We start from the raw sequence: 24,902 nt of genomic DNA on the forward strand, positions 1-24,902 counted from the left end.
AGGGTCTGTTGAAATATGTCAATTTGAGGAAATGTGTCAACATGAATCTCACAGAGCTCGTGTAAATAAGCAGCACACACAATCATCTGTGCTTCCTGCATTGTCCTTGAGGCAAACAGCACGAAAAGGTTCCTCTTTGCTTGGTCACTGGTGATGAGCACAGAGCATTTAGTGGTCAATCGTCATTGGTACAGAGACATATTTGAAAAAATGGGTTCATGCAGGGTAGTTGGCAGAGGATTTACGTGGCCCAGCAGGGGCCCTGCAGGTCAGGACACCAATTTCACCCAATCAAAGAGAATTCATACAGGATACAGGATAAACAAGTGAATTGGGAAGTGATGAAACAAAGAAAAAATAGCAGAACACTCTAGAATTTAAGCAGATAAATGGTATCTCTCTCCTCATTGGATGAAATTGGCGACCCACCTGAAAATGTATTTTCTGTGCATCATTAATGATAAAGAGATGGGGATACCACTGTTAGTAAACAAACACTATATCGAAACGATTATAGAGAATATAGAGCATTAACAGCCTGGTGGAGAGGTAAAGCCCACAGGCTGTTGGAGCGGCAATTGATGCTGAGGTGCACCACATAGACTCCATATAGATATACTTTGCCTTGGCGATGTTCAGCTTGGCCCGGATTGAGGCGTAGATTCCACACATAGACCGGAGAGCCAGTGGTGACAATGTGGTGTTTATTCCCCTGAGGAGAATTGATAAGCAAAATCTCTACTCTGGTTGCTGTCAAAGTACAGAGGGCGGATACCACTGTTGTTACATTTGTATTCCTTGGACTTTCTCATCAACAGAGAATACCTGATCACCTTAATGGAATCCACAACTAGCTACCATACCTTGTCAAACCAAAAACCAATGGTTTAGCTGGTAGAACTTGATCTCCTTCTGTGCTCAAGTAACACTGTCCTTTGAAAAGCCAGGCAAAACAGCTCACGGAAGAAGGTTCCCATGAAGCCTGGCAGTTTAAGGTGAAAAGACTTTGTTTTCATGTTTGCAATTCGCTTTCACTTGAAACGTCCAGCTAAGCTAACAAAACTTTGAGGTCACCAATGTAGGAACTGCAGGAATAATATGAGTACAACTTCTCTCTTTGAGTACACAGACCGTGCAACTCGTTTATTATTTTCCCCACGACTGCCTAGAGGCACAGCAATATGACATCACCCCAGCTTCCCAGACAGCCCCCAGACAATGTCCACCAAATATCTTGAATTATAAATAAAGTCTCCACACATTCACTACAATATTTCATTCACATCATTCCCGTGGATTTAAACAAAATAGAAATTAATTTATGGATGGTGCAGTGAGTGTGCAAATGCCTAGAGCAATCAACTGATCTACACCAGTGGTACACAAACACACCAGTGTGCGGAGGAACACTGGTGTGCCCTGAAACAAGTCCAGGTGTGCCTTGGGATTTTGAGACAACCACACATTGCAATGTACAAATATACAAAACCTTTCAATGTACCTTAGCAATCCTTTGTGTACATTAATTTCCCAACACAGAGGCAAATTCTATAACCTTAAAAAAATATTTTTCTTACAATCTGGCATCCCCTTCTTACAATTTGGGCATATCCTTATAGGCAAAAATGTTAAAGCTACACTCTGTAACTTTCCTATTCTAGCACAGATTTGAAACCCAGTCTACTGTGCTTACATTTTTACCACTGAGCTACAGTAATAGAGCCTGCCTGCTTGCTCTGGAGAGAAATTGTGTCAAAACAGAAACAGGAATGTGTCAAAGGTTGTGTCCAACCTATACACGTGCTTTAAATATCTCAATAGAAGAGCAGGGAGACCAAATACAACCATATATTAATTAACATACTCAACCATACAGATTTGAGAACATAAAATTGTATTAATTAAGAAAAAATACATAAGAGCTTTAAATGTATTGTATTTTACCCACAATTCTTTCAAAAATAGACTAAATAGAAGATCTACAAGCTTACAACGCATTGCATTGCAACACGTTGTTCAGACAACACAACAGTTCAGACACATTGTGTTGGGGGAAATAAACCCTTTTCCACCTACATTCATCACATCAGGTCACACAGAAAAATATCATCCAAAATGTCATACAGTAGCCTATGTACAATGTGCAAATATGAAAACAAATATCCAACCGCAAACAGAAAATCATTTGCTCTCAGAAATGTATCGCTATATACAATTATCATCACATCACAAATTCCATTAATGCATTCACAGTTTATAGAATGTTGAGTATCCCCAATGGTGGTGCATGATATAGTTGAATCTGCATGTGCGCTACAGCTGAGTCCAAGATGGCAGAATCAAGGCCACAGCTATCACAACAGCCATAAGATATCTTCCAGGTTGGAGCAATAGACCTGCAGCCCCTGGGGACGTCAAATCATACAGATTTAAAGTTAGTCAAGTACTGTATGTAATTCATGTTTCCCAGTAATCTGTAGATCAATTTCACATCTCATCTCAATGGTGTCACTCTTTCTCTCTAGTTAAATGTACAGTAAACTGTTTATGAAAAGTTGCAACGCATTAATCAGCAGGTTCACTAGTACCCAGCATTGCCCGGATCATTGCGTAGGTGAAAAATGCTCTGCCTCCCTCTGGTCTGATATCACACACAACAGAAACTGTTGCTGATCCGGGCACTCATACAAAAAGCGATTTTGATCATTGTGTGACGCCAAGTCGCAGTCTTCAAAGCCTAACAGTACTTGCAGCAAAAGAGACAACTGGGGCGTGGATTCCTTTCTTTGCATCTGCATTCTTTTTGAGGAAGTGGAGTGCCGTGTAATTGATCTATATTCATCTTATTTAGAACAACCAAAAATACTTTCTGATAACATCATGCTGTGTCTACTGTACTTTTCTTCTTGCCCTGTAATCTGTTTTTAACTGCTGTACTCTATTTGGCACCTGAATTTCCCCGGCAGGATCAATATAGGTCTTATCTTATCTTATCAGTTCACATTAAGCATGCAGTATGGTAGTACTATGAACAGCTATAGTTTAACAATGTGTTAACAAAATGTGGGAGCTTTTGGACTCATTATACATGCACTGTATGTATCTATGTTCTGTTGCGGTTACAGTATGAATAAATAAAATAAACATTATAAACATCTGCCATGATTGGCCGTTGCTCGGGGCTCTCTCAAATCTCGTGGAGAGTCGTGGAGAACCTTGTAACCAGGTGTCTCGTCGCTCCAAGAATGCTCATTGTATCCAATAGCCACTGGAAATGAATGGCTGTCGGTCGCTTTGTTGCGTCGCTTTTGGTATGAGTGCAGAGTAACGACAATTTGCGCAGATGTCAACCTTTGTCTAAAAGATGTTGTCTATGTGGATGTCTTTTTATATTTGGCAATGCGGTTACCAAAAAAATAGTGCATACTGTACTTACTTGTGCACAATTCACGTTCCTGGAACAGACCCATCTTCACACTGTTTTTGACTGAGTCCAGTTTTTCCTTGCTGACATCCCCTATAGGAAACACACAATACATGAAAAACAAAGCCAAACAATTATACTTCAGATTAGTAAATTACAATTTTACAGTATGAACAAGTATGTCTAATGATTATACCAAAATCTTGTCCAATATTTAAATAAGTTCCTAAAGCTACAATACCTATCCATTTTGAGGAAACATAAGACTTGAAATTCACAGTTCAATCAAAAACAACTAAATGTCTAACATATGTAATAGCTTCAGTAATGTTCCATATTTAGTTTTATTTTCATATGATGTGGACATGATTCCAAATCATGCCATTGTTGCCATTGTTGACAAATGTCTTGCTGACAAAGCCCCTTTTGCGAAGATCAAATGTATTAGGTGGTCTGACAATGATGTGGAAGTTACATTTAAAGTTCAACCATCAACAATGGACAAAAGGTAGTCAAAACACAAAAGCATTGTGAAACAAAGACACAAAAGTATCAAGGCTGAAATCTACCCCAATGAGTGCTGTGTATCATGTATCATCCATTCCTTTTCTATTCTGTTCTGGTTCTATTGTATTATTGTTTCATGTCAAGTTGTTGCCTTATTGTGTTGTTCTTACTGCCTTGTGATTGTGGCAAATGTTGGTTGTTGCACCATCAATTTGCTTACGTGTGTGTGTGTGTGTGTGTGTGTGTGTGTGTGTGTGTGTGTGTGTGTGTGTGTGTGTGTGTGTGTGCTTGCGTGCGTGCGTGCGTGCGATGTATAGCTGGAATAAGTCAATCTTCTGTCTTTTCAATCACAGTATGAGAGAGGCTGCAGATCACATTGAAATCTGCAGTTTCCAGAGTTTGTAAAATTGCAAACTAACAAACTAGGTTTGAACCCAGTAGACTAAATATAAAGTTTTCCAAGGCCAAGTCAAAGAAGAAACTTTTTTGTTAAAATGTTTTAAAGCACTATATTCTCATTGTAATCATTGCTATGGAGTGTTTGTTCAGTAACAGTCTCCCCATCTCTCCATCTCTTTAATAAACAGAAGAGAGGAGGAGGAGAGAGTACCCATTTATCAATTTTCAATTTGATACATTTTTAAAGTTTCAATTTTGTCTGCTATTGTATTTCTTTGTGTCATCACTTCCAATTTCACTTGTTTATCCTTTATCCTGTGCGAGTTCTCTCTCCCGATTGGATAAAATTGGTATACGGACCTGAAAATGCATTTTCTGTTTTCTAAAGAGCTGGAAAGACAGGGAGACTCATGTTACTGAACAAAAACACTATAGCAATCAATCAGAATATAGAACTATTTAACACTTATTGTAACAAAAAAATATCACTTACCCTACCTACCGGTTAGTCACGCAAGTGTTAAATTACATTTAATGATATTGATTATGATCAGGAGGACAGCCGGGTTAAGAGTCACAACAGTTATGTGAAAAGGATATTTGAGATGTTGAGATGAAATGCAAGATTGTAAACGTAGGGAACACCTTTTACTGACGGGAAAGAAATTATGCCAAAAGGTACAGAGAGGTTGATAGGTAGTTAAATTTATCTGTCCAAGAACAATGGGTCACTGTAAAACATGTGCAAAGACCTCTTAAGATGCAATTGACACAGAGCTGTATTACAGGAAATGCAACAGTGAGGAGCTGGGACTACAGGCATACAGTGATGCAGATTGGGCAGCTGATGTAACGACACGCAGTAGGCGCAGTAGACACAATAACACAACAGGCTATTGTGTCTAAAGTCTAAAGTAGCCCTTTGATTTTGTGGAAATCCAAAAAGCAACCTACTGCACCATTATTCACATACACAGAGTGTATGGCATTAGCCGTAACCACACTATTAGGTATTGACGGTCATTAGTACGCACAACCAAAGGTTTACTTCTCAGGACTCCTCCATGAACGTACTCTGTCACGGAACCTGCGGTCCACAGACTTGGACCTCCTCTCTATCCCTCAAACAAGCAAGAAAACCTTGCGTGACAGAGCCTTCAGTGTGGCAGCCCCTACCCTGTGGAACTCTCTCCCAATAGATTCACCATGTCCCAACACTGCACTCTTTTAAGGCTGCCTTGAAAAGACACCTACTGTATTCTCTCAGGCTTATGGCAAATAGTTGTTTGTTGTTTTGTTTGGTTGTGTTTTTGTTTGTTGGTTGTTCATTGTTTTTGATGTAAAGCGTCCTTGGGTTCATGAAAGGCGCTATATAAATTCAAGCTATTATTATTATTATTATTATTACGAGGTGCAACAGCATTGTAAAAGAACCCTGCAACCAGACAGAGGTGCGAACATGTCAATTTAACACAAAACAAAAACATATCAACAAGGACATACACATAAAGGCCCTTCTACCATCTTAAACCACCACTGCATCAGTTAGTATCCTTAGAAGTTCTTTGAATTATTAATTATTAATTATTATTATAAATATAATCAGAAACAAGAACAGCTAGATGTAAGGTGAGAGTATGATATTTCCCAACAGAACAAATGGTGGCAGACATTATAACAAAGCCTGTGGCGTAAATTGATATAACCCTCTTTTTGGAGGTAAAAAAAAGATACCGGTAGTCTTTTCTCAAATTCACACGTTTCTTATGTGTCAACAGACGTCATCATTTTTATAATGAAACACTTCATTTTACACGAGACCCTTACAGGGGATGAAGAGCTATTGTGTACAATTTTGTGTGAACCATGAAAATGACACACACACACACACACACACACACACACACACACACACACACACACACACACACACACACACACACACACACACACACACACACACACACACACACACACACACACACACACACACACACACACACACACACACACACACACACACACACACACACACTAGCATCAGGCTTCCCAACAATCTTTTTCTTTTTCCTGGGAAGCTTTTCAATTGTCCATTGTCCGGACAGATCCAAGCCTCTTTTGGAAGGGCAGGGTGAACAGAAGGCTCCATAGAAAATGGAAACAACACCTTGAGGTTGACTTATATAGCTCAGGCGTATAGACTTACAGATGCTCCCATGGCTTCAATTGATCTCACACACAAAAACATAATTGCTGTGTCCAAAGCCATTGTATTTGGACAAAGGGTCTGCTGTTGAAGTCTTTGCTCTTCATTTTTGACTGATATTAGAATATCTTGGACATACATTATGTTGTTATGGTCTTTCTTTTTCACTTTTCACTGTACTACTGTAGTACTGTACGCTGTGGAGAGGAGTTTAGATAGCGTAGAGAGACAGGAAACCAAGGGCAGACATTTGAGACATCAGATTCAAACTCAGATCCTACATGGCTGCACCACCAGACATCCCCTACCTGGTGTGATTAATTTAAATTAACTGAAAACTCTGATGTAGGAACAATGAACACTGATGTAATGTTACAGTATGTCACTAAAAATGGCACCAAATACCACTAAAAGGGGGGTTCTTTGGGTCATATTCATAGGGGAACCTACTGTATATAGCACCATTGTCAAATGGTGCTAATATACAGTAGAACCATTAGAGGTGCCTAAACTAAGCTGAGGAACCAGGACCTCTAAAGAACCAAACAAGGGCTGAACAGGTTCTTTGTACGGGGACGCTTTGCGTCGTGTTTGTGTCATATCACTCAGTTAATCAGTTAAGCCACACAGACAGACCGGGACGCACAGACAGACTGTACACACACACAAAATAGTTTATCTGCCGTTTGAGCACAAAAACAACAGTTTTTTTTGTGGTAGGCTAGCAAATTGGCTTATAGCAAAGCACACTCGCCATATAATGGATTATAATAACATGGCCGAAATAGCAATGATAATTGAGCTGCCCCTTTACACTGTCTGCCACTGGGTGGAAGATAGGGTCCTTAGTGTTAATTTAAATCTGTACAAATGGAACCAAATGGACCCTTCGGAGTTAGATTAACTGTGATTTTACTAGACCCTACTCGGGAACGATGCAAATTAGAAATGCATGCCCCACCCAGTTATGCAATGTTTTATTTATGCACATATTTGGAGATTTGTCTGTGTTCCTTTTATGCCCATATAATATGCAGATATCTGTATCTGTCAGTCCTTGTCCCTTTTATTATATTATATTATATATATAGATACTATTGGAGCTATGAGCCATGAGCCACGAGTCATGAGCCATGGCTTGGCTCTCACATTATGAATGCTTGAGCTTGTGCTGGCTGTGTTTTTTGTCGAAACACTACTAAGGAACCTGCTTTGCTTTTATGTTGCACAGATGAGGTGAGTCAACTCTCTCCTTAGCTTAAGCCCTTAATAAGAGTGCTGGATGCCCGTGTTTATAGTCATGGGTCTGAATTTCTTTCCGCACCATTGCAAAAGAATAAGATCAAACTGGTAAGCTAACCAAATTTCTGCATACATAATAATAGTCATAGGGGTGTGATGCTTTGCTGACACACACATTACTAATATATCAACATGCTATTTGTATAATTTCCTGGTAAAAATTCACACAGTTCACCTGGTTCCTGGTGATTGTGTCCAGATTAAGAGGAACGAATGTTCCCCCCTTTTTATGCCACGTGCTATCGTTGGCTTTCAGTATACTGGTTATTTCCATCTACACTGGAATATGCCTGCCCAGTGTGGCATAAACCTACTGAATGGACATTAGTAGGTTGAGTTTTCTTTTTCTTAAGTTCAGAGGTGGACGAAGTACTCGACCCCAGTACTTGAGTAAGAGTACAGACACTCCTGGTCAAATTTACTGCACTACAAGTAAAAGTAGCTCAGTCCAAATGTTACTCAAGTAAAAGTAGAAAAGTAATTGCTTTTAAATATACCTAAGTATTCAAAAGTACATGCTTTGAAAAATATTTCAAGTACAAGTAAAAGTAAAAGTAGAAGTACATTTCTTAATTTTTATATCAATGAATTGCTGTAATGTTTTCACAATGAATGTATAGGACCTTGTAACTCTTGTTTCAGAGAAGTATTGTAACTCTCTGAAACCACCTGCACTGCATGCACTGATGTGCTTGCTTGTAGAACCAACACATTATACAAAGCCTGCAAACGCCATAAAAACATAGAAATGACTGAGGAACCAGAAATAAATGCTTTTACTCCTATACACCCTTACAAGATGTAACAAAGAGGCGAGCGGAGGGGGAAGCCAGAAACACGGCCAGTGTGAGAGCAGAAGTTAGGCCAATTGCATTTTAGGGAAGAAGTCGCAAGTCCTTGCAACAAAACCGTTTTAAGGTCAACCGCACCAATGCAACTCCTTGCAACTGCCATTGGGGGTAATGGTTGCAAGTAGTTGCATGTTGCAAGGAGTTGCAAGGCGAATCATTGGTGTGGCTGTGGAGTGGGCTTAAAAGTACTTTACAGCCTTCCTAGAAATGTACTTGTGTAAAAGCTACATTTTTGTCTTAGAAATGTACTCAAGAAAAAGTAACAAGTATCACACAAATCTAATACTCAAATAAAGTACAGATCCTCAGAATCTGTACTCAAGTACAGTACTCAAGTACATTTACTCCGTTACTGTCCACCACTGCTTAAGTTTATCTCGTTCACACGGGTTAGGAACTCGTGGGTTGGGAACTCGTGGGAACGAGATAAAAGAAAGCATTATTGTAAAAAATCTCGTTCCCACGAGTTACAAACGCGTGGGAACAAGTTCCTAACTCATGATATAGAGAACGAGATAAACTTAATACAAATAAAAATCAACATGACAAAAAATCTGCACACTTATTTTTTTTTTCACCCACATAAAAAACAGAACTTTCAACTGCACCCTGAAAACACGTAATATGTAATTTTCCAACCCACAAATATAAACCAACGGCTTTTTAAAATAAACCTACCCCTAAAATAATCTACCTTCTAATGTCCCTTCAGGGTCTCCGTATGAATCCAATGCAGGCTCTATGAGATTAGATAATGTGACGTATTGTGAGCTTGTAGATCGTCTATTTTCGGCAGAGTGATTTGGTGTAGAGGGAACAGTACGGAACAGTACGGACCCTGCTCAACGAAGTATATTGGTTTTAAGTGGTTAAATGCCAATTAAATAGAACATACTTTTTACTTTTATGATTCTCTCTAAGTAATACTATGTGCTATTGAATTTCAAACACATTCGTGTGTCTAGTTAATCATATTCTAAGCCATGTCAGTTATATGGTATAAAATATTAAGCCTAAATTATTACAGCCAAGCATGGCTCATGGATCATGGCACATACCTCTGTTTTAGATACTATTGGAGCCAGAAGCCAAAGCTTGGCTCACACTGTATCAATTAGGCTTGAAGCCAAATTTTTACGGTTAGGACCTCTGCCTCTGCCCGACTACCAGGGGCCCTTGGAGAGCACTTTGACATTTTATTAAAATGTATATAGGTAAATGCTCAAATATGGGAACACCTCAACCTATAGTACAAGGCCCATGCTATAATATGGCCGTCTGACTAAAAGATTTTTAAGATTTAGATTTTTGACATGCAAATATATATGATGTAAATACTGTAGGTTGTAGACTGTAAATGCTGGTGCTATCTTGACACACACATGCCTTACAACTCGAGCACTGCCTGTTCTGGGTAGCATGGGTCGGGGGGCCCTTTAATTGACCCAGGGGCCTCCTTGAGTCTTAATCCAGCCCTGGATTTAATTGAAAAGGACATACATTTTGTAAAATGTGTGCTGTTGTGTATGTGAAACAGCAGTCAGCCCTACCTGATATGAAATAGTTCACTTGCTGGCAAATGCCACCGGATGCAGGAAGAGGGGACTCAGGTGTGATGGTGACTCTTGATATGTGCATCCCAAGGACATCAGCAACCCTCGACCGGAAGTCAAATCTGGAAAAGGAAACCAATAACCTTGGGACCTTCGCAATCACTGAGTTTAAACTAAGACAGTCAATCCTTTTATTTTAAAATTCTATTTTGAAAACTGAAGAATGCCAGCACTCACGGTGTCCTTCAGGGACCTTTTAGCAGACTATAACTTGTAACTGAGTTGTGCTTGCATTCTGATGTAGATTTTTATGTAGGCTACTGATCTATTATTAAGATTTATAATTAGCTCTCTGACCTGTCACCTGACCTGTCAGATGCAGAGGGATCATGGATTGTGTCAATAGAACTTGCATAATTCACTACATTTCATTGCTATACAAAGTACTAACCTGCTGAAGGATGTACCATGAACCATCCTAGGGAAGATCTGTGTTGCAGAAGGGGATTCTGGCATGATATCAGCACACGCCAAGATATCGGCTCCACTTTTCAGAACCATGGCCCTGTGCATAACTAAAAACAAATCCCTATTAAATCACAACAAACCCTTCCTTGTGGTACCGCAGATGTGACATGGGGGGGGGGGGGGCATGTGCTATAAATGCTATAAATGGATTACGCACCAGGAGACTGATGCTCAGCGTTTAGATGAGTTTCATTTGTGTGATTGATACTCCATCTTCCCATCCATAAATTGTTACTTGTTAATTTATACAGAGGCAGGTATGCTTTTAAGCATTGATCTTTATCTGTATAAACACTGTACTCAGTGGAGTCCAAGAGCCTGAAACTTCACTAAAACAATGCCTCTCTAAAGACTGTATGGAAATCAATCCATGTGTTTAGATTAAATGTAATAGCATTAAACAAGTTGTTTTGTGTTGAGAAAACCACAAGACATTTTTTGTTTACTAGTTAAATTTCAAATAATCAGTTTAAATGTTGACCCTTAAGAGCAATTTGTACTTTGTCTATTAGCTTATAGATCGGATATATTCGGTCTGTAACACAGAGCTTAAATTGGGCATTAGTCCTCCATGCCAGGACTGTAAATAGCGTTTGTACCTGTGAAGTCGCAAGTCAGCAGGATGTTCACGTCAGTGTACAGTTGTCTCTCTGTCAGGCTGACATGGCCCTGTCTGTTGGTTATGTCCCCCACCATGCATGCCATGGGGGTGTCCCGTGAACACCTGGAGCTCTAAGGAGGAGAATAGAACGGACAACTGAATTTCACTTCCCTCTCTCTGTGACGATAGTCTAGGTACTATAGAGTACAAAGTGTAGACGGTTCTCTGTAGAGACTTATGTTCATTATGAAAATCATTGAAATGACTTCCAACTGAGTAAACAGCAACATGATATAATGTATTCAACTTTCAGGAAAGTCACATCACCCGAACAACAAATGCAACAGATGTTGTGGTGTAGAAGTGCAAGGTCTATAACAAAGTATACGTAGATATTTGTTTTTCGCAGGAACAGAGGCCAGAATTGAAGAATGCATGAAACAAGTCTGTCAAACTGGAAATTTGACAAAATTAGTTTGGACAAAATGATCTGCTTTCTATCAGGTAGAGGTATTAGAACTGGTTCATTCAGAGGAAAAACATTATGTAAAATGGAAAGATGACCTTACCACAGACATCATATTGAAAGGATTATAGGTTCCTCCTCCGGTGTGTGAGTCGCACCGGCTGTTGCTGACGCGTTTCTCCATGATGGTCCAGGAAACAGAGGTGATCTGATACCGTCAAACAGAGTTAAGATAGGCCTATGGATGAGTTTTACTTTGGAGCATATTCTTAGGTACTGTGCATGTCTGTGTGCGTGCGTGCAGTGTGCATGCAGTGCGTGTGCGTGTGCGTGTGTGTGTGTGTGTGTGTGTGTGTGTGTGTGTATCAGCTATCTACTATCTATAAATGCACAGAATCTGTCTGTCTGCCTCTGTGCAATGCAATTCACCAATCACCGTGCATGTGAAGCTGAGTCATGTTTGCATCAACCATGATTCGCCACCTCCCAACACTAATGGCACAAACGTCATCCACACCACTGCATCAATGTAGTAGTACTTCATTCTTTGAAAACCAGCATTGTTGATACAGTACAAAAATGACTAATGAAATCACTGCCGGCGGTGCGAGGCAAATCACAGTGCATTTGAAGCTGAGTCATGTAATTTTGGGTAGCAGAAAAATAAACTAGGAAGGTGCACCCTGTGGAACGCATATCTCTGCCATATTTGGGCATGTCTATGACGTATCTATGACGATGTTGCCATAAGCCAATCAGAGCACTAGAGCTGCTTAGCTGATTGGCCCTAATTAAGTTGAATGCATATCATTAGTATAGGACTGAGGAAAATCTGTTATACAGACTTTGTAATATAAAAGTTATACTACTTTGTAGTGCTGTGCATGACAAACAATGTGAGTAATTTGCACGCTTTGAGTGCTTTGTTATTTTTAATATGATACATGCGTAGAGATGACATTTATCGGTCAGGCTATTAGTGTTGTTCATGGTCTTGTGAAAAGTGTGAAACATGAGTCAAGCTATGACATACAATAAGTATAGAAATAAATATCAATGTATGGTTGTTTATTTTTCAGTATGAATATAAATTATGTTATTATTATTATTATATTGATATTATGGGTTTAAAATTATTTTCCAAACAGTCATGATGTGCTAGCATGATTATAGATGCAAGCTGATGTTGCAAGTGCATCTATATATGTGCTGATAAATATGGGTTGATGTTGGGAGTGTTCAATTGACAAAATCATTGTCCTTTACAGGACAGCATGTGGCGAGTTTTGTTTGGTGTAGTGTGAGTGTGTTTGTGTGAGTGTATCTACATTCGTGCATCTTTGCAGTATGTACAGTATGTTACAGTATGGTATCTGCATCTACGTATGTGTCACTATGTCTATCAGTCTTTGCACTGTAGCATGTAGCTGTGTATCTGTGCTTACAGCTTTGATCTCTGCTGATGATCGAAGGTCTACTTCCAGTTGGACATCACTGCTGCTCCCATCAGGAAAGGTCAGCTGAGACTGCAATCAACAATCAAAGTACACAGTATGAGAATGACAAATAGAACAGCATTGAACTGACGTTATAGCAAAGTCGGTGCGAACTTCCTGAACTCAAGACTACGTTCAAGACTATGTTCAATAAAGATCAGTGGGGAATCTGGTTGTTAGTTGTTACACATATCCATGAATTGGATCATCTTCTACCTTAGATATTTGTTCTGCCTGATATCCATACACCTGATCTTCTTATGCCTAAGATATTGATATCCATGCGATGCAATTCCATGAGAGAGTGTGGACTAGCTGACAACTTGGGACTCCTGGACTACTACTGCCCTCCACTGCCTCCTATCCAGATCCACCATCCCTGGGTCCAGAGCTCTGCAGTGTTGTTGGCTCCGCTGTCACACCGTAGTGTGCTCTTTCCCTTCCTAGCTGTGGCTTGGGTTGGCTCCCTCAGTGTCAGTTAGGGATGCCAAGTTGAAAGTATTTAAAAATATATTTTTAGGGCATAGAATTCCCCTCTGTATTGGGAAATGAGTGTGCGCAAAGAACTGATATATTTGAAAAATCACACCCAGTGTGAAGTGGGCGGTGTGTGGTCATCACAACATGACTCACTTTAAAAAAAAAGGATAAGTGACTTTTTTTAAAGTCCATACTGCTATTCATAGGGCTGCACATGTGTCATGTGTTTCGCTAGCCAATCACAGTCCTGAATTTGCAAAGTCAGCCAATCACATTACAGTTAGTGGTGATGACACTAGCTGTAATGTGATTGGCTGATATGAAAAAAGTATCGATTTGCATTAATAATGGAAGGGTTAGGGGGTACACAAATGTTTTGGTCGGTGTCCAAAACTCACTTATAGGGGGCGGCTACACCGCCCCAAAAAAAGTAATTCATAACCTTTTGTCTAGTTGTATACACTGTATATTGTAATAATAATGTGTGGTTGTCATGACATCCCAAGGCACACCTGTACTCATAGCACACACAGGCACACCCCTGTGCCTCAGCACATCATTTGGAAACCACTGAAATATAGTAATAATAGTAGCGCTCTACTGTCGGAGCTCAGTGTGGGGCTTCTGTAGGGGGGCTGACACACACAGCTGTTCCGCTGAGCAGTTGCCTAGTTTGGGAGACCACTGGACTCCAGCAGCAAGTGGACTGATGCTAAGCTAATGATGATGCACTGCATCCCGTTGCTCTCTATCACTACCCTCCTGAGCCCTAATGAATTCACTGTCTGTCCAGCACAGCAGAATTGCGTTGCCATGTTTTTGTGGCAGCTCAGGTTCCAAAAGGCTACCATGAGAAATGCCTAATAACCATAACTTTATGTGCCAGGTAAATCATTATATGCACTCAGACTCTTGCCAATGATTTGTTCCTTTTATATCTTTATTAGAGTTAGGGTATTATGGTATGCATTTTCATTGGACATATTTTTGTCTCTTGAAATAAGAATATAAATACAGAGACACATACCAGTCGCCATGTGGGTTATTTCTTTTTGTCAACAGAAAACAACCACATTGGTTAAGTGAATCAGTGTCATAACCTGGTTTGGCAACTTCAGCTTGTGAAATAAAAACAGAGCTTAGTGAGAAGATTATTGACATGAGCCAGGTGCAATTAGCTGGAAAGGTTGAGACGTGTGGCAAAATCGATACCATTTCTACCATTTCCCTTGTCCATGGCAATCCTTAAAGCCAAGAAAGAAATAAAGAAAGATCTAGCCCGCTCTAGCCCGGCATTGCAGAGGTTGTTGCAGCGTGTTCAGGTTTCGATATCCAGCATTGGCCGGATTATCTCTCCTTCTCTCCCTATCACTCTCTGCCTCTCCCTCCCTTACACACACACACACACACACACACACACACACACACACACACACACACACACACACACACACACACACACACACACACACACACACACACACACACACACACGCACACGCTCACACTCACACTCACATTGACACACACACACACACACACACACACACACACACACACACACACACACACACACACACACACACACACACACACACACACACACACACACACACACACACACACACACACACACACACACACACACACACACACACACACACACACACACACACACACACACACACACACCTTTTTCTAGTCACTATATTTGAAATAGGCCTTAATTCATAATGTACTTTTTTCCTTTCTCAAAATGCAGTGGACTCAAAAGTACAATAATTGTCTTGTAGTCAAGGTCATGAATATACAAAAATACAAATACTCAAGTAAAGTACAGATACTCAAAACAACATATTAAGCACTGTACTCAATAAATGCACTTTGTTACTGTCCATCAATAAGGGATTATCATCCAGTGACATATATGATATGACTTGACATGGTTCTTACCAGTTTCACTGTCCCAGACACTGCACTGTTGAACTCAGCCTTGGCAAACACCCAATATCCATCGGCTGCATTGGAATCCACGATGTTCGAACACTGCATACTGAAAATAATTCTCACTGTTAATTTAACTCTGAGATTGTAAGAATGGATTGCCACTTGCTGAAAACAACTGATTAGTATTAATTTGACTTAAGACATGATCCTTCTCCAATAATTATTCTCATTAACCACTTTCAACCTGGGTTCCCTAATTTGGGCAGGCAAAACATTCCAAAACGTTTCAAACTGAGCTTGTAGATCGACTTGTAGATCGGCTTCACATTTTCACATATACTCAGGCTTTTGTGTGCACCCCAGGCTGTTTCTAAGTTGCTTGATTCAATATTTTGATATTTAGAGATGTATATCCATTTAATAAAGAACCCTGCCCATCCCATTTAAGCCCACTCAACTTCAAACTCATGTTAGACTCATTTTAAAATCATGGCCAGCCATGCAATTTTGTAATACTTATTTAATTATATCACTATTGTATTTGAATGACGCACAACATCAATATACATCTATAAATATTTAAATATTGAATCAAGCAACTTAAAAAAGAGGAAGTAAGAAGTTGAAGGAAGTAAGAAGTAGCCCAATTTAATAATAATGCGGCTGGTGTGCATTATTCTTCGAGCTTCCTGGAACATGAATGTCTTCTTGGCATTCAATTCAATGTTAGTTCCTTGTCTTTAGTGAAAGTGCGTAGTTATAGTGCAGCTTCTCTTTGCACGCAGTCATGTGACCCAGACAAATGACTGACACAGATCCACAGATCCGTTAGTCCACACCAACGATTTGCAATGCAACAAGTTGCAACTACAATCACTTGCAACAAGTTGCAACTACAACCACTTGCAACCACTTGCAACAGAATCCCAACAGAAGACCCGTTGCAGGTCAGCACAGCTTGCAAGTGGTTGCAATTTGTAATGAGTTGCGTTGCTAATCATTGGTGTGGACTTTGACTTTGACGTAATCATTGGTGTGGACTTTGACTTCTTTATTATTAATAAAACATATCTCTGCTGTCGGGCAGAAACTACTTATGACCAAAATATTAACTTTTCAGGAAATGAAAAAAAAAACATGTTTTTACTTTTAGAACAACACAATACTACCTCATCGTTTCGCACTTTCAGTAAAGACAAGGAACTAACATTTGAATTGCATGCCAGCCACAAACCACAGCCTTCACCATAACTAGTAGTTATGTTCAATTTTTATTACTATTAAAAACTAGAGACTAAGACTATTTTATCTTTTGACGATTACCGCTCTTCTCTCTGGGAAATTACTCTGGACTATCAAAAACCATGAGAACCAGACTCACAAACAGTTACTTACATGTGGTTGAACTCATGTACGGTATGTTCCCAAAGGGCCGTTCACACCAAGCACTATAACTACAGTATAACGATAACTATAAATATATTGCTCACCATTGTCTTGGTTATAGTTGTGGTGTGAACTCAGACTATGACATTGTGAGCTTGTAGATCTGCTACTTTTGCAGAAGACATTTGGTGTGGAGGGAAAAAATGAGGGGGCCTAGTAGACCCCTGGGGGACACAGGGAAGAGAAGTATATATAGGGTTTAAGTGGTCATGTGCTGCCCCCATCACTTCCAGTTTTTCCTATTACACTCCTGCTATTTGCGTGCAATTGTGTAAATAGCACACACACATATTCACACATACTGTGTCATCTAACCTGCTTTGATTGATATGTTGAATCACCAGCGATCTCCCGACAATGCTGTTAGGGCCAGTTAGCGGCAGGTTGCTGTCCACCTCCAGACGATGCATTTCATCAAGACCCGTCATCCACCCAAACTTCCCAGCGAGGTCTCCCGTCTTATACTCATCTACAGTACCAGTCCCAGGGGCAGGAGAGTCAGACGCGTTGATGTGAAATGGGTTGAAGAGAGCCATGACGTCCACATCGGAGCAGGGCTGTGCAGTGCCATTCTTGATTGGCAGCATGTGAATAGAGTAGGCCCCTACCGTGGAATCTAGGTGTGTCATGGACATGTTTATGACCGTAGGGCCCAGAGCGAAATGCTTGGAGAACTGCAGCTGTCCCCTGCAGGCCCCATGACCAAACCATTTGCCGGTGCTTGCTATGGGGAGACGGACCAGAGTGAGATTGGCACAAGCTATCCTGTGGCTGATACTTTCTGGTCCATGAATGACCACCGACCGACCAATCATAGAGTCCGATCCAGGCAACCAGGAAGTGGTATCGGTCATGAAGTATTTTCCCTCCACCCCGCCAATTTTGGTGCCCAGGTTGATGGTGCCGTGTTTTCTGGCAAGGTCCCCCACCTCACAGCTCAGTGGGTTGGAGGGACCACAGTGGAGAGCGTAGCTGCTGTCGCTTATGCTAATATTAAAGGGGTTCCAGTGCGCCTGTGTGGTACCACAGTGTCCGTCATCATCGTCCCTCTTTGAGCCGATTGGAAATCTGTGAATATGCCATTTGTGGTTGTTGGTGGGACTTGTATCTGGTCTCCCATAATACGCTTCCATGAAGATTGACACATCAGACAATGGGTTGTTCTTCAGCTGGGCGAACTGGACCTCACCGACCACCGGGTTCTGAAACCTGGCCCTTGCTACCATCATTTCCCCTGGGTAACCAATGTTGGTGCACACAAACCTGGAACCGTCTGGCTTGTGGATCACAACTGATCGGCCCACAATGCTGTTCTGCCCAAAAAGTGGGAGGTTGAAGTCTCTAAAGACCATATCCGTCTCATTTTTGCCGTCCAGTAACATGTGTTTAGCGCTGAGGTCGCCACTTTCATATTTATCATGCGTCGACCCAGGCACCTTGGGGTATGTCGGACGGGTCCTGATTAATCCAAATGGATTTAAATGATCGCCTACGCTGTCGTTATTACATAGGCTTACAGGTGGGGCCCTCATTGAAGGCATGGGGAACAAGTGGACATGGTATTTTGACATGCCCTGTAAGTTAGTCAAGTTGACACTCAGCTCTGTCACATCGAATGGTGAAGCCTGTTGGAAGTTGAAATAACCTTTGATCCCTCTCATATCAAACACTGCCCTCACCTCCTTTTTCTGTACTTCATAGATCTGAGCACACATGTAACTTGACCCCGCTTGCAAGAGAAGGAAGACAGTGTTGGTACTGAAAGTAGTCAGGTCTAAACGGGACTTCACATGTTGTAGAGGGGCTCCAACTTCCAGGACACCCAAATGGGTCAACGCTGAGGGGTTAAGGCTTCCAAGGATCACGTCGCAATTAGCAGCAGAGCTCACTGATCCAAGGAGAGTTATGTTAGTCTGTGAGGCATTGACTTGACCAATCGTAGCTAGATCTGCCAGGACCCTGACATGGGTCGCTCCTGTGTTTAGCCTGATGTAAACATTACCAGCAATGGAGCTGAAGAATCTGGCCTGAAACGTCATGAATGTGCGACCGCTACCTACAACTGTGCAGACTTTAGTGCCATTGCAGGTTTCCAAGGTCAGTGAGAGGTCATCCAAGTTTGACCTCTGCTCAAACAGGCTGGACACATTGACTGTTGAACCTGAGGCGGAATCAGTGGTGAAGGTGAAGATACTAGATCCAATATTAGCTTTGGAACAAGGCTCAGCAAAATGGCCATACATGACTGGAAATTCACTAAGGGACAAATTGAGAGACGCACAGGTTCCGGCACCAGACACATTCACAGTGACCATCTTGGAGGTGGAGTCCAACATCACCTGCCCTGTGACTCCGCCCATGTTCAGATCAGCCTCAAACAGGGTGCAGGAGACAGAACCTGAAAAAACAAGAGATTATTTGTGTTACTTGCTTGTTACTGCTATTGATTGGTTCAGATGTTTATAACATTGCAGACATACCAACATCCACACACGCACGCACGCACGGCCGCACACAGGAATGATAATATCAAGTGTTTTGCTGTGGCTATTGACATAAATACTAATGTATTTCCCTGAAAATAACGCTCTATCCGTACATTCTCTATCTTAGCCTGCTATTCCAACTAACTATTTGAATAATCATTATTCTGAATGTCTTTATTATTAAGTAAGTAAGGTAAGTGATATTTTTCGTTAAAATAAGTGTTCAATAGCTCATATGCTGATTGCTGTAGAGCACTGTTTTCCAAACAGTGGGTCGGACTCGGGACCCGTCTTTGGGTCGCGAACCAATTTTTATGGGTAAGAACAGGGACGCTGATAGGAGGGGGGGGCTTCGGGGCCAGCGCCCCCACGCTCAATTGGTTTGTCTGGTTTGTCAGGCTCAAACTTACAGTGCCATTACCATTACCATTACTATAGCGGGCGCAGATAGGTGTTAACTTGCCGTTGACACCTACAATAATAGCCCAGACAGAGAAACGTACTTTTTTCGGTCGCGGCTGAGGGGGCGGGGCTATTGCGGTTTCAGTTGAGCCCCCATGGCCGCGCACATAAATCGGCGTGCCTGGGTAAGAATAAATAAATATATATTTAAAAAAATAAATAAAAGTCTAAACAAAAAAATCGCAACTCTTCATGAATTAAAAACAATTCCAGGCCTGGGTCGTGGCGTGACGGTCCAGGCACCCTAGGCTGCAATGCCAGCCTGGCAGTGTGTCGCGGCTTGACTCCTGTTCCCGACGACCTATGCTGCGTGTCACCCCCCCATCTCTCTCCCCATTTCCTGTCAGCCTACTTTACCTATCCCTCTCTAAATAAAGGTATGAAAAGCCCCAAAAATATATATCTTAAAAAAAACTAAAAAAATATTCCAACATTTTTCAAAAGTAAGTAAAAACACTCTATATTGCAACGAGTACTATCAGAATATAGTGGTTTAACCTTTTAACAAAAAACTTTGTTTTAACCAAAAAATATCACTTGCCCTACCTTTAACTGTCAACACATCTACAATTTAGATCTAAATCACACAGCTTTTGTGAATGCTTTTTAACATGTGTTATATCCTACCTGTAACCTCTATTTGGTATTGTTACTGTTGCTACTGTTTGTAGATGCCATTGTGATTTTTCACCTTATGTGACAGTGACACTACCTTAATTGTGCCAACGAAGGCATGCAAAACAACACCACTAATGATTACTTACTGCAGCAGGAGGATTAACCTGAAAGGCCAGCTAACATTGTGTCCCCGACAAAAGCACATCAAATAAAACCAACATATTTAAATGTTCACATTTCACACAGAAGGCTACTGGTTCTTTGTGAAAACATAATGCACTTAACAAAGCAGAATGTTGGCTCATATGAAGATCATCATGATGGAACTTGCATTGGTCTGGAAGGCTCTAGCATAATCCCTTTTCTCTTAACATAAAAAAAAAACATTTATAAGCAGCCAACAACAATCCGTTACACACACTGTATACTGTATACTGTATAACAACAGATAAATGGTCGGTTACTTATATTAAAATGAAAATAGGCAATGTAAATAAGTAAACCCTAATCCAGTTTGTGAACCCATTTGGTTAAAAACAATAGGAAACAAAAAGAAGAAAGAACTAAGTGGTAGAAAAAAGAAGAAAAAAACAGTAAATGGGCTGAAGCAAAGACAAAGCAGAACACACAAACACAAAAAACTATTATACATCTTAGTGGGAGATACACGTCATATGACATGTTTGCCAAGCTTCTTTCAAAGCAAGTTAAATAAGCTTGACATATATGGCATAAATCATACTTTTAAAAAGTTCCTCTGCTAGTGCTGTAGTGTAAACATTGTACAGGTTTTGAAAAATACTTACCAAGTAAAGCAGACAACAGGGTTAATGCTGAAAGGCACATACTGGCAGAAGTGTAGAGACCAGAACAAGAGGAAAAAATATTGTTTAGGCCTATGTCGATTTGTTCATTCTTTCGAGTCTTCTAAATCACCACAGCAGATGGAGGGAAATACAAAAACAACAAACAGAGGTGTGACAGAATATTCAGTGCAAAAAATGCACAAGAGGTGTGTGCTCTCCAAGAGTGCGTGCCGGTTTGTGAGAGTGTATTCATCAGTGAGGTGTGCAGCTGCCTTATGTGCCTTTGAGCTTCTCTATTTCTCAGCCACAGACAGCCCTCACTGACCACCTTAGGCTGTGATTGGTGGAGGCAAGAACAACAGTGTCCCCTTATTGTTGACTTCCTAGAAAATAAGAAGGGGAGGGAGGCAATCAACATGGTGCTTGGTTCCAGGTAGCATGTCCCTCAACTTTGTGCTCATACAATATAAAGGAAATGTTCATTTTAATCTGAGAGTGTCAGATTAAGTAAATAAGGGCCCATTTGTTTACAGTTATACACTCTCAGATTTACAAATGGATAAATGACTGTGTACCCACTCCATGCATCAATAGCAGAAGACAGGTAACCTTTTGTGCAGTGAACAATGTGAAAACTAATGTTGATGTTCTTCAAATACCTCATATGTTAGCAGAACTCGAAACTAACGTCTGTCACTAAGGTTGCTCCTTTAGCCACAATGTATTTTTATGGTAGCTTATTCCTAAAATTGCTTTCACTCCTTTGCTGAATTTGGAACTCATTCGTCACTGTGGCCATTCAAATAGAATATATCACATATATGTCACAAGGTCCCCACCCTCAGGCTATCAGAGTCATGAACAAGGAACTGTAACTTCCAGGCCAAATGCCTTCAACCTGTAATTCAATATTTGCTCACAATAGTGCACACTCATTATTCTTTTTTTTTCATATTGAATTGCTATGACAACTGAATGTACCTCACAGGAATAATAAAGGTTAATTAATCCTGTTTTTTAATTTTCTTTTCTGGATCAAACATAGGCCTTTTCTGGATAAAACCTGCACATACTGTACTTTTCACATACAGCATTGTACCTTGCACTATGTAGATACTACATATCATATATCCTGGTTGTGCTTGCAGCATTATTTTCAACCTGTAAATAACTTTACTCAGATCACACACAGCTGTATACTCTATCCTGGACAGATGATAAATCATTCTCCCACCAAGTTCTGTACATTCTCTATATATGCTGCAAATGATTTTCTTTGCCCGTTTATACTTTAACTATCCTGTTATTTTAGCTTGTTTGTTTAATATTATACATTGTTAGATGCTGCAGAGCATGTGACCGACATTTGACCGCACAGAACTTGAGCAAGTGACAAATAAAACCTCTTACAACTCATCAAGAAAGAAGAAGTTAATTCTTATTTGTCTTGCAGCAGTCATAGCTAAATTTGATCATCTTTTGTATATGTGTGTGCTGGAGTAACAAAAAGATGTCTCCGTCCGGTGGAACTTTTTATTTTCTGTCCAAAAAGTGGATTTTACACAAAAGGTGGGGGTCTGAGAGTCTTCGGCTTTCAACACTTGTTCCGTGTATTGTTTATTTTATCTTGAATAATTAGACAATGACACAAACCCGTCCTTGCTAGTCATCGGAAAGAACACCTCCTCTGCTCTTATCTTTTCCATGGTCATCTTTCCATACTTAAACGATTTTCCGATGGGGGTCTGTGGCCTGATAAATAGTAACTTGGGGGTCCTTGAAAATAAGAAGTTTGAAAACCACTGCTTTATACTGTATATTGACTCCTTCCCTCTTCCTTCTATCATGTTACGTCATGGTGCATCAACTGCCCTTGTGCTCTAAAAATAGCCCTCCAACTTCGGGTAGGTCAGTGATTTTCTCAACCTTGCAGATATTGGAAGATTATATAATGATAATATGACAATATGTACACACTTTGGAGGGCAGGTGGAGTAGTGGGTGTCCTCCACTTGGCTCATTCAGACCACTGATTGCACTGGAAGCAAGAATCACAATTTGAGGCCTTCCAGCACATAGGCATGTATTTATACTCTGACGTACAGTATATACATTCTGAGAGGGACATACACTGTAAAATCCTCAGTGTTAATCTAACTCTGAAGAGTGTAAAAACTGAACCAAATGGACCTTACGAGACCATTTGTCCATTTAGTTCTCTTTGTTGTTAACCACTTAAACCCTCTATACTTAGTAAACTTCAACTGTTGCTGCACTCTATTTTATCCCTCTACACCAAATCTCTTTGCCAAAAATAGCCAATCTACAAAACGTGTATATCTGCTATTTTTGGTGAATGTTAAATCAACAGGGAGGGAATAACAAGGTTGCTGGGTTGAATAGAATGATAAGCGCCACAGACGTACTTTCTCTAAAAACGAAATGTTTATTTGTATTGGTTCACTCATAAATAAATATGGAATACTTTTGTTTGTTTGTTTGTTTGTTTTTCTAATACAGATACTGTGAAGTGTTGATGAAGTCTTGTTAACCTTTACCGTAATACGAAATAAAGCAAAATAAAAGCCCTTACCAAGTCTCATTTCCCATGTCAATATATTTACTTGGGCAGTGTTTGCCAAACTAACAAGGACAAGTACATGACATCAAAATTAAAAAGGCAGCTACTCATATTGTGTAAATCAGCAATATTTCTCAATCTCAACCTTACGTGTGACAGCACATACGTGTGACAATTGCAGCGTTTATGTGAGTTTTCAAAGCAACAAGAGGCAACTAACAAAGGTACAAGAGGTCAAGCAGTAAGTTAGTCATTAGTCACAACAACTGCCAAACAAAGTAATGTAGAATTTGTGAATTATCATTTCAGACAAATGAAATATGCAAAAAAAGAAGAACAGTTGTTGCAAGTCACTGTTCCCTAATAGACAGTGGTCAATGGCTTGCCTTACATCCATCGCTCAAGGGACAGGTTATGTAGGACAGTATTCAAAGAAAGCTATAAGCTGTTAGATAGCCTACAGGGTCATCCATACTTGTTTGTCCAAACCTATCGTGTTTTTCTGTTTGTACATCACGTGTACATACCTTGAGAGATTACAACTGCATCTCTTGGCTTTTGATCTCACATTGGAAAATGTTAAGCTTTAAATTCTTACCTGATCAGAGGAGCTTGAAAAGACTTCTAAACATGAGGAAGTTATCTTGAAACTGTGCCTCAGGGCACCATGCGGGACAAGGGTTCCCGACATGTGTGGTGATTATGCTATAAAGACGTCACATTTAACAATAGCCAAGTAAAAC

The 24,902-nt window shown here is 40.3% G+C and overlaps 1 protein-coding gene across 2 annotated transcripts; it reads right to left on the minus strand.

Moving 5' to 3' along the window:
* Window positions 1-1,115: 1,115 nt before the first annotated feature.
* cusr (Copper-only SOD repeat protein) lies at window positions 1,116-24,851 on the minus strand. 2 transcript variants are annotated; one of them, XM_084076580.1, is made up of 11 exons: window positions 24,758-24,851; window positions 21,579-21,961; window positions 17,522-19,604; window positions 15,767-15,866; window positions 13,283-13,363; window positions 11,941-12,045; window positions 11,370-11,502; window positions 10,697-10,817; window positions 10,240-10,364; window positions 3,437-3,517; window positions 1,116-2,405 (listed from the first exon to the last, which is right to left on the minus strand). In XM_084076580.1, the coding sequence occupies exons 2-11, from the start codon at window positions 21,616-21,618 to the stop codon at window positions 2,314-2,316; spliced, it is 2,961 nt and encodes a 986-aa protein (XP_083932706.1). In that variant the 5' UTR covers window positions 21,619-21,961; window positions 24,758-24,851; the 3' UTR covers window positions 1,116-2,313. The 2 variants fall into 2 exon arrangements, with proteins under 2 accessions (XP_083932706.1, XP_083932705.1); XM_084076579.1 differs by having other exon boundaries at window positions 10,694-10,817.
* Between the last annotated feature and the right edge of the window lie 51 nt (window positions 24,852-24,902).

The sequence above is a fragment of the Gymnoscopelus microlampas genome (assembly GCF_963454915.1).
Source record: "Gymnoscopelus microlampas genome assembly, chromosome: 2".
NCBI classification, from domain to species: Eukaryota; Metazoa; Chordata; class Actinopteri; order Myctophiformes; family Myctophidae; genus Gymnoscopelus; species Gymnoscopelus microlampas.

Coding starts and splice junctions, on each gene's coding strand:
- cusr (XM_084076579.1), bottom strand. CDS start 21,618: ATGTGCCTTTCAGCATTAACCCTGTTGTCTGCTTTACTTG. Junction 12,046..13,282: donor CATCAGCAGAGATCAAAGCT/GTAAGCACAGAT, acceptor TGACGGTATCAG/ATCACCTCTGTTTCCTGGAC. Junction 11,503..11,940: donor CTTTCAATATGATGTCTGTG/GTAAGGTCATCT, acceptor TCTCCTCCTTAG/AGCTCCAGGTGTTCACGGGA.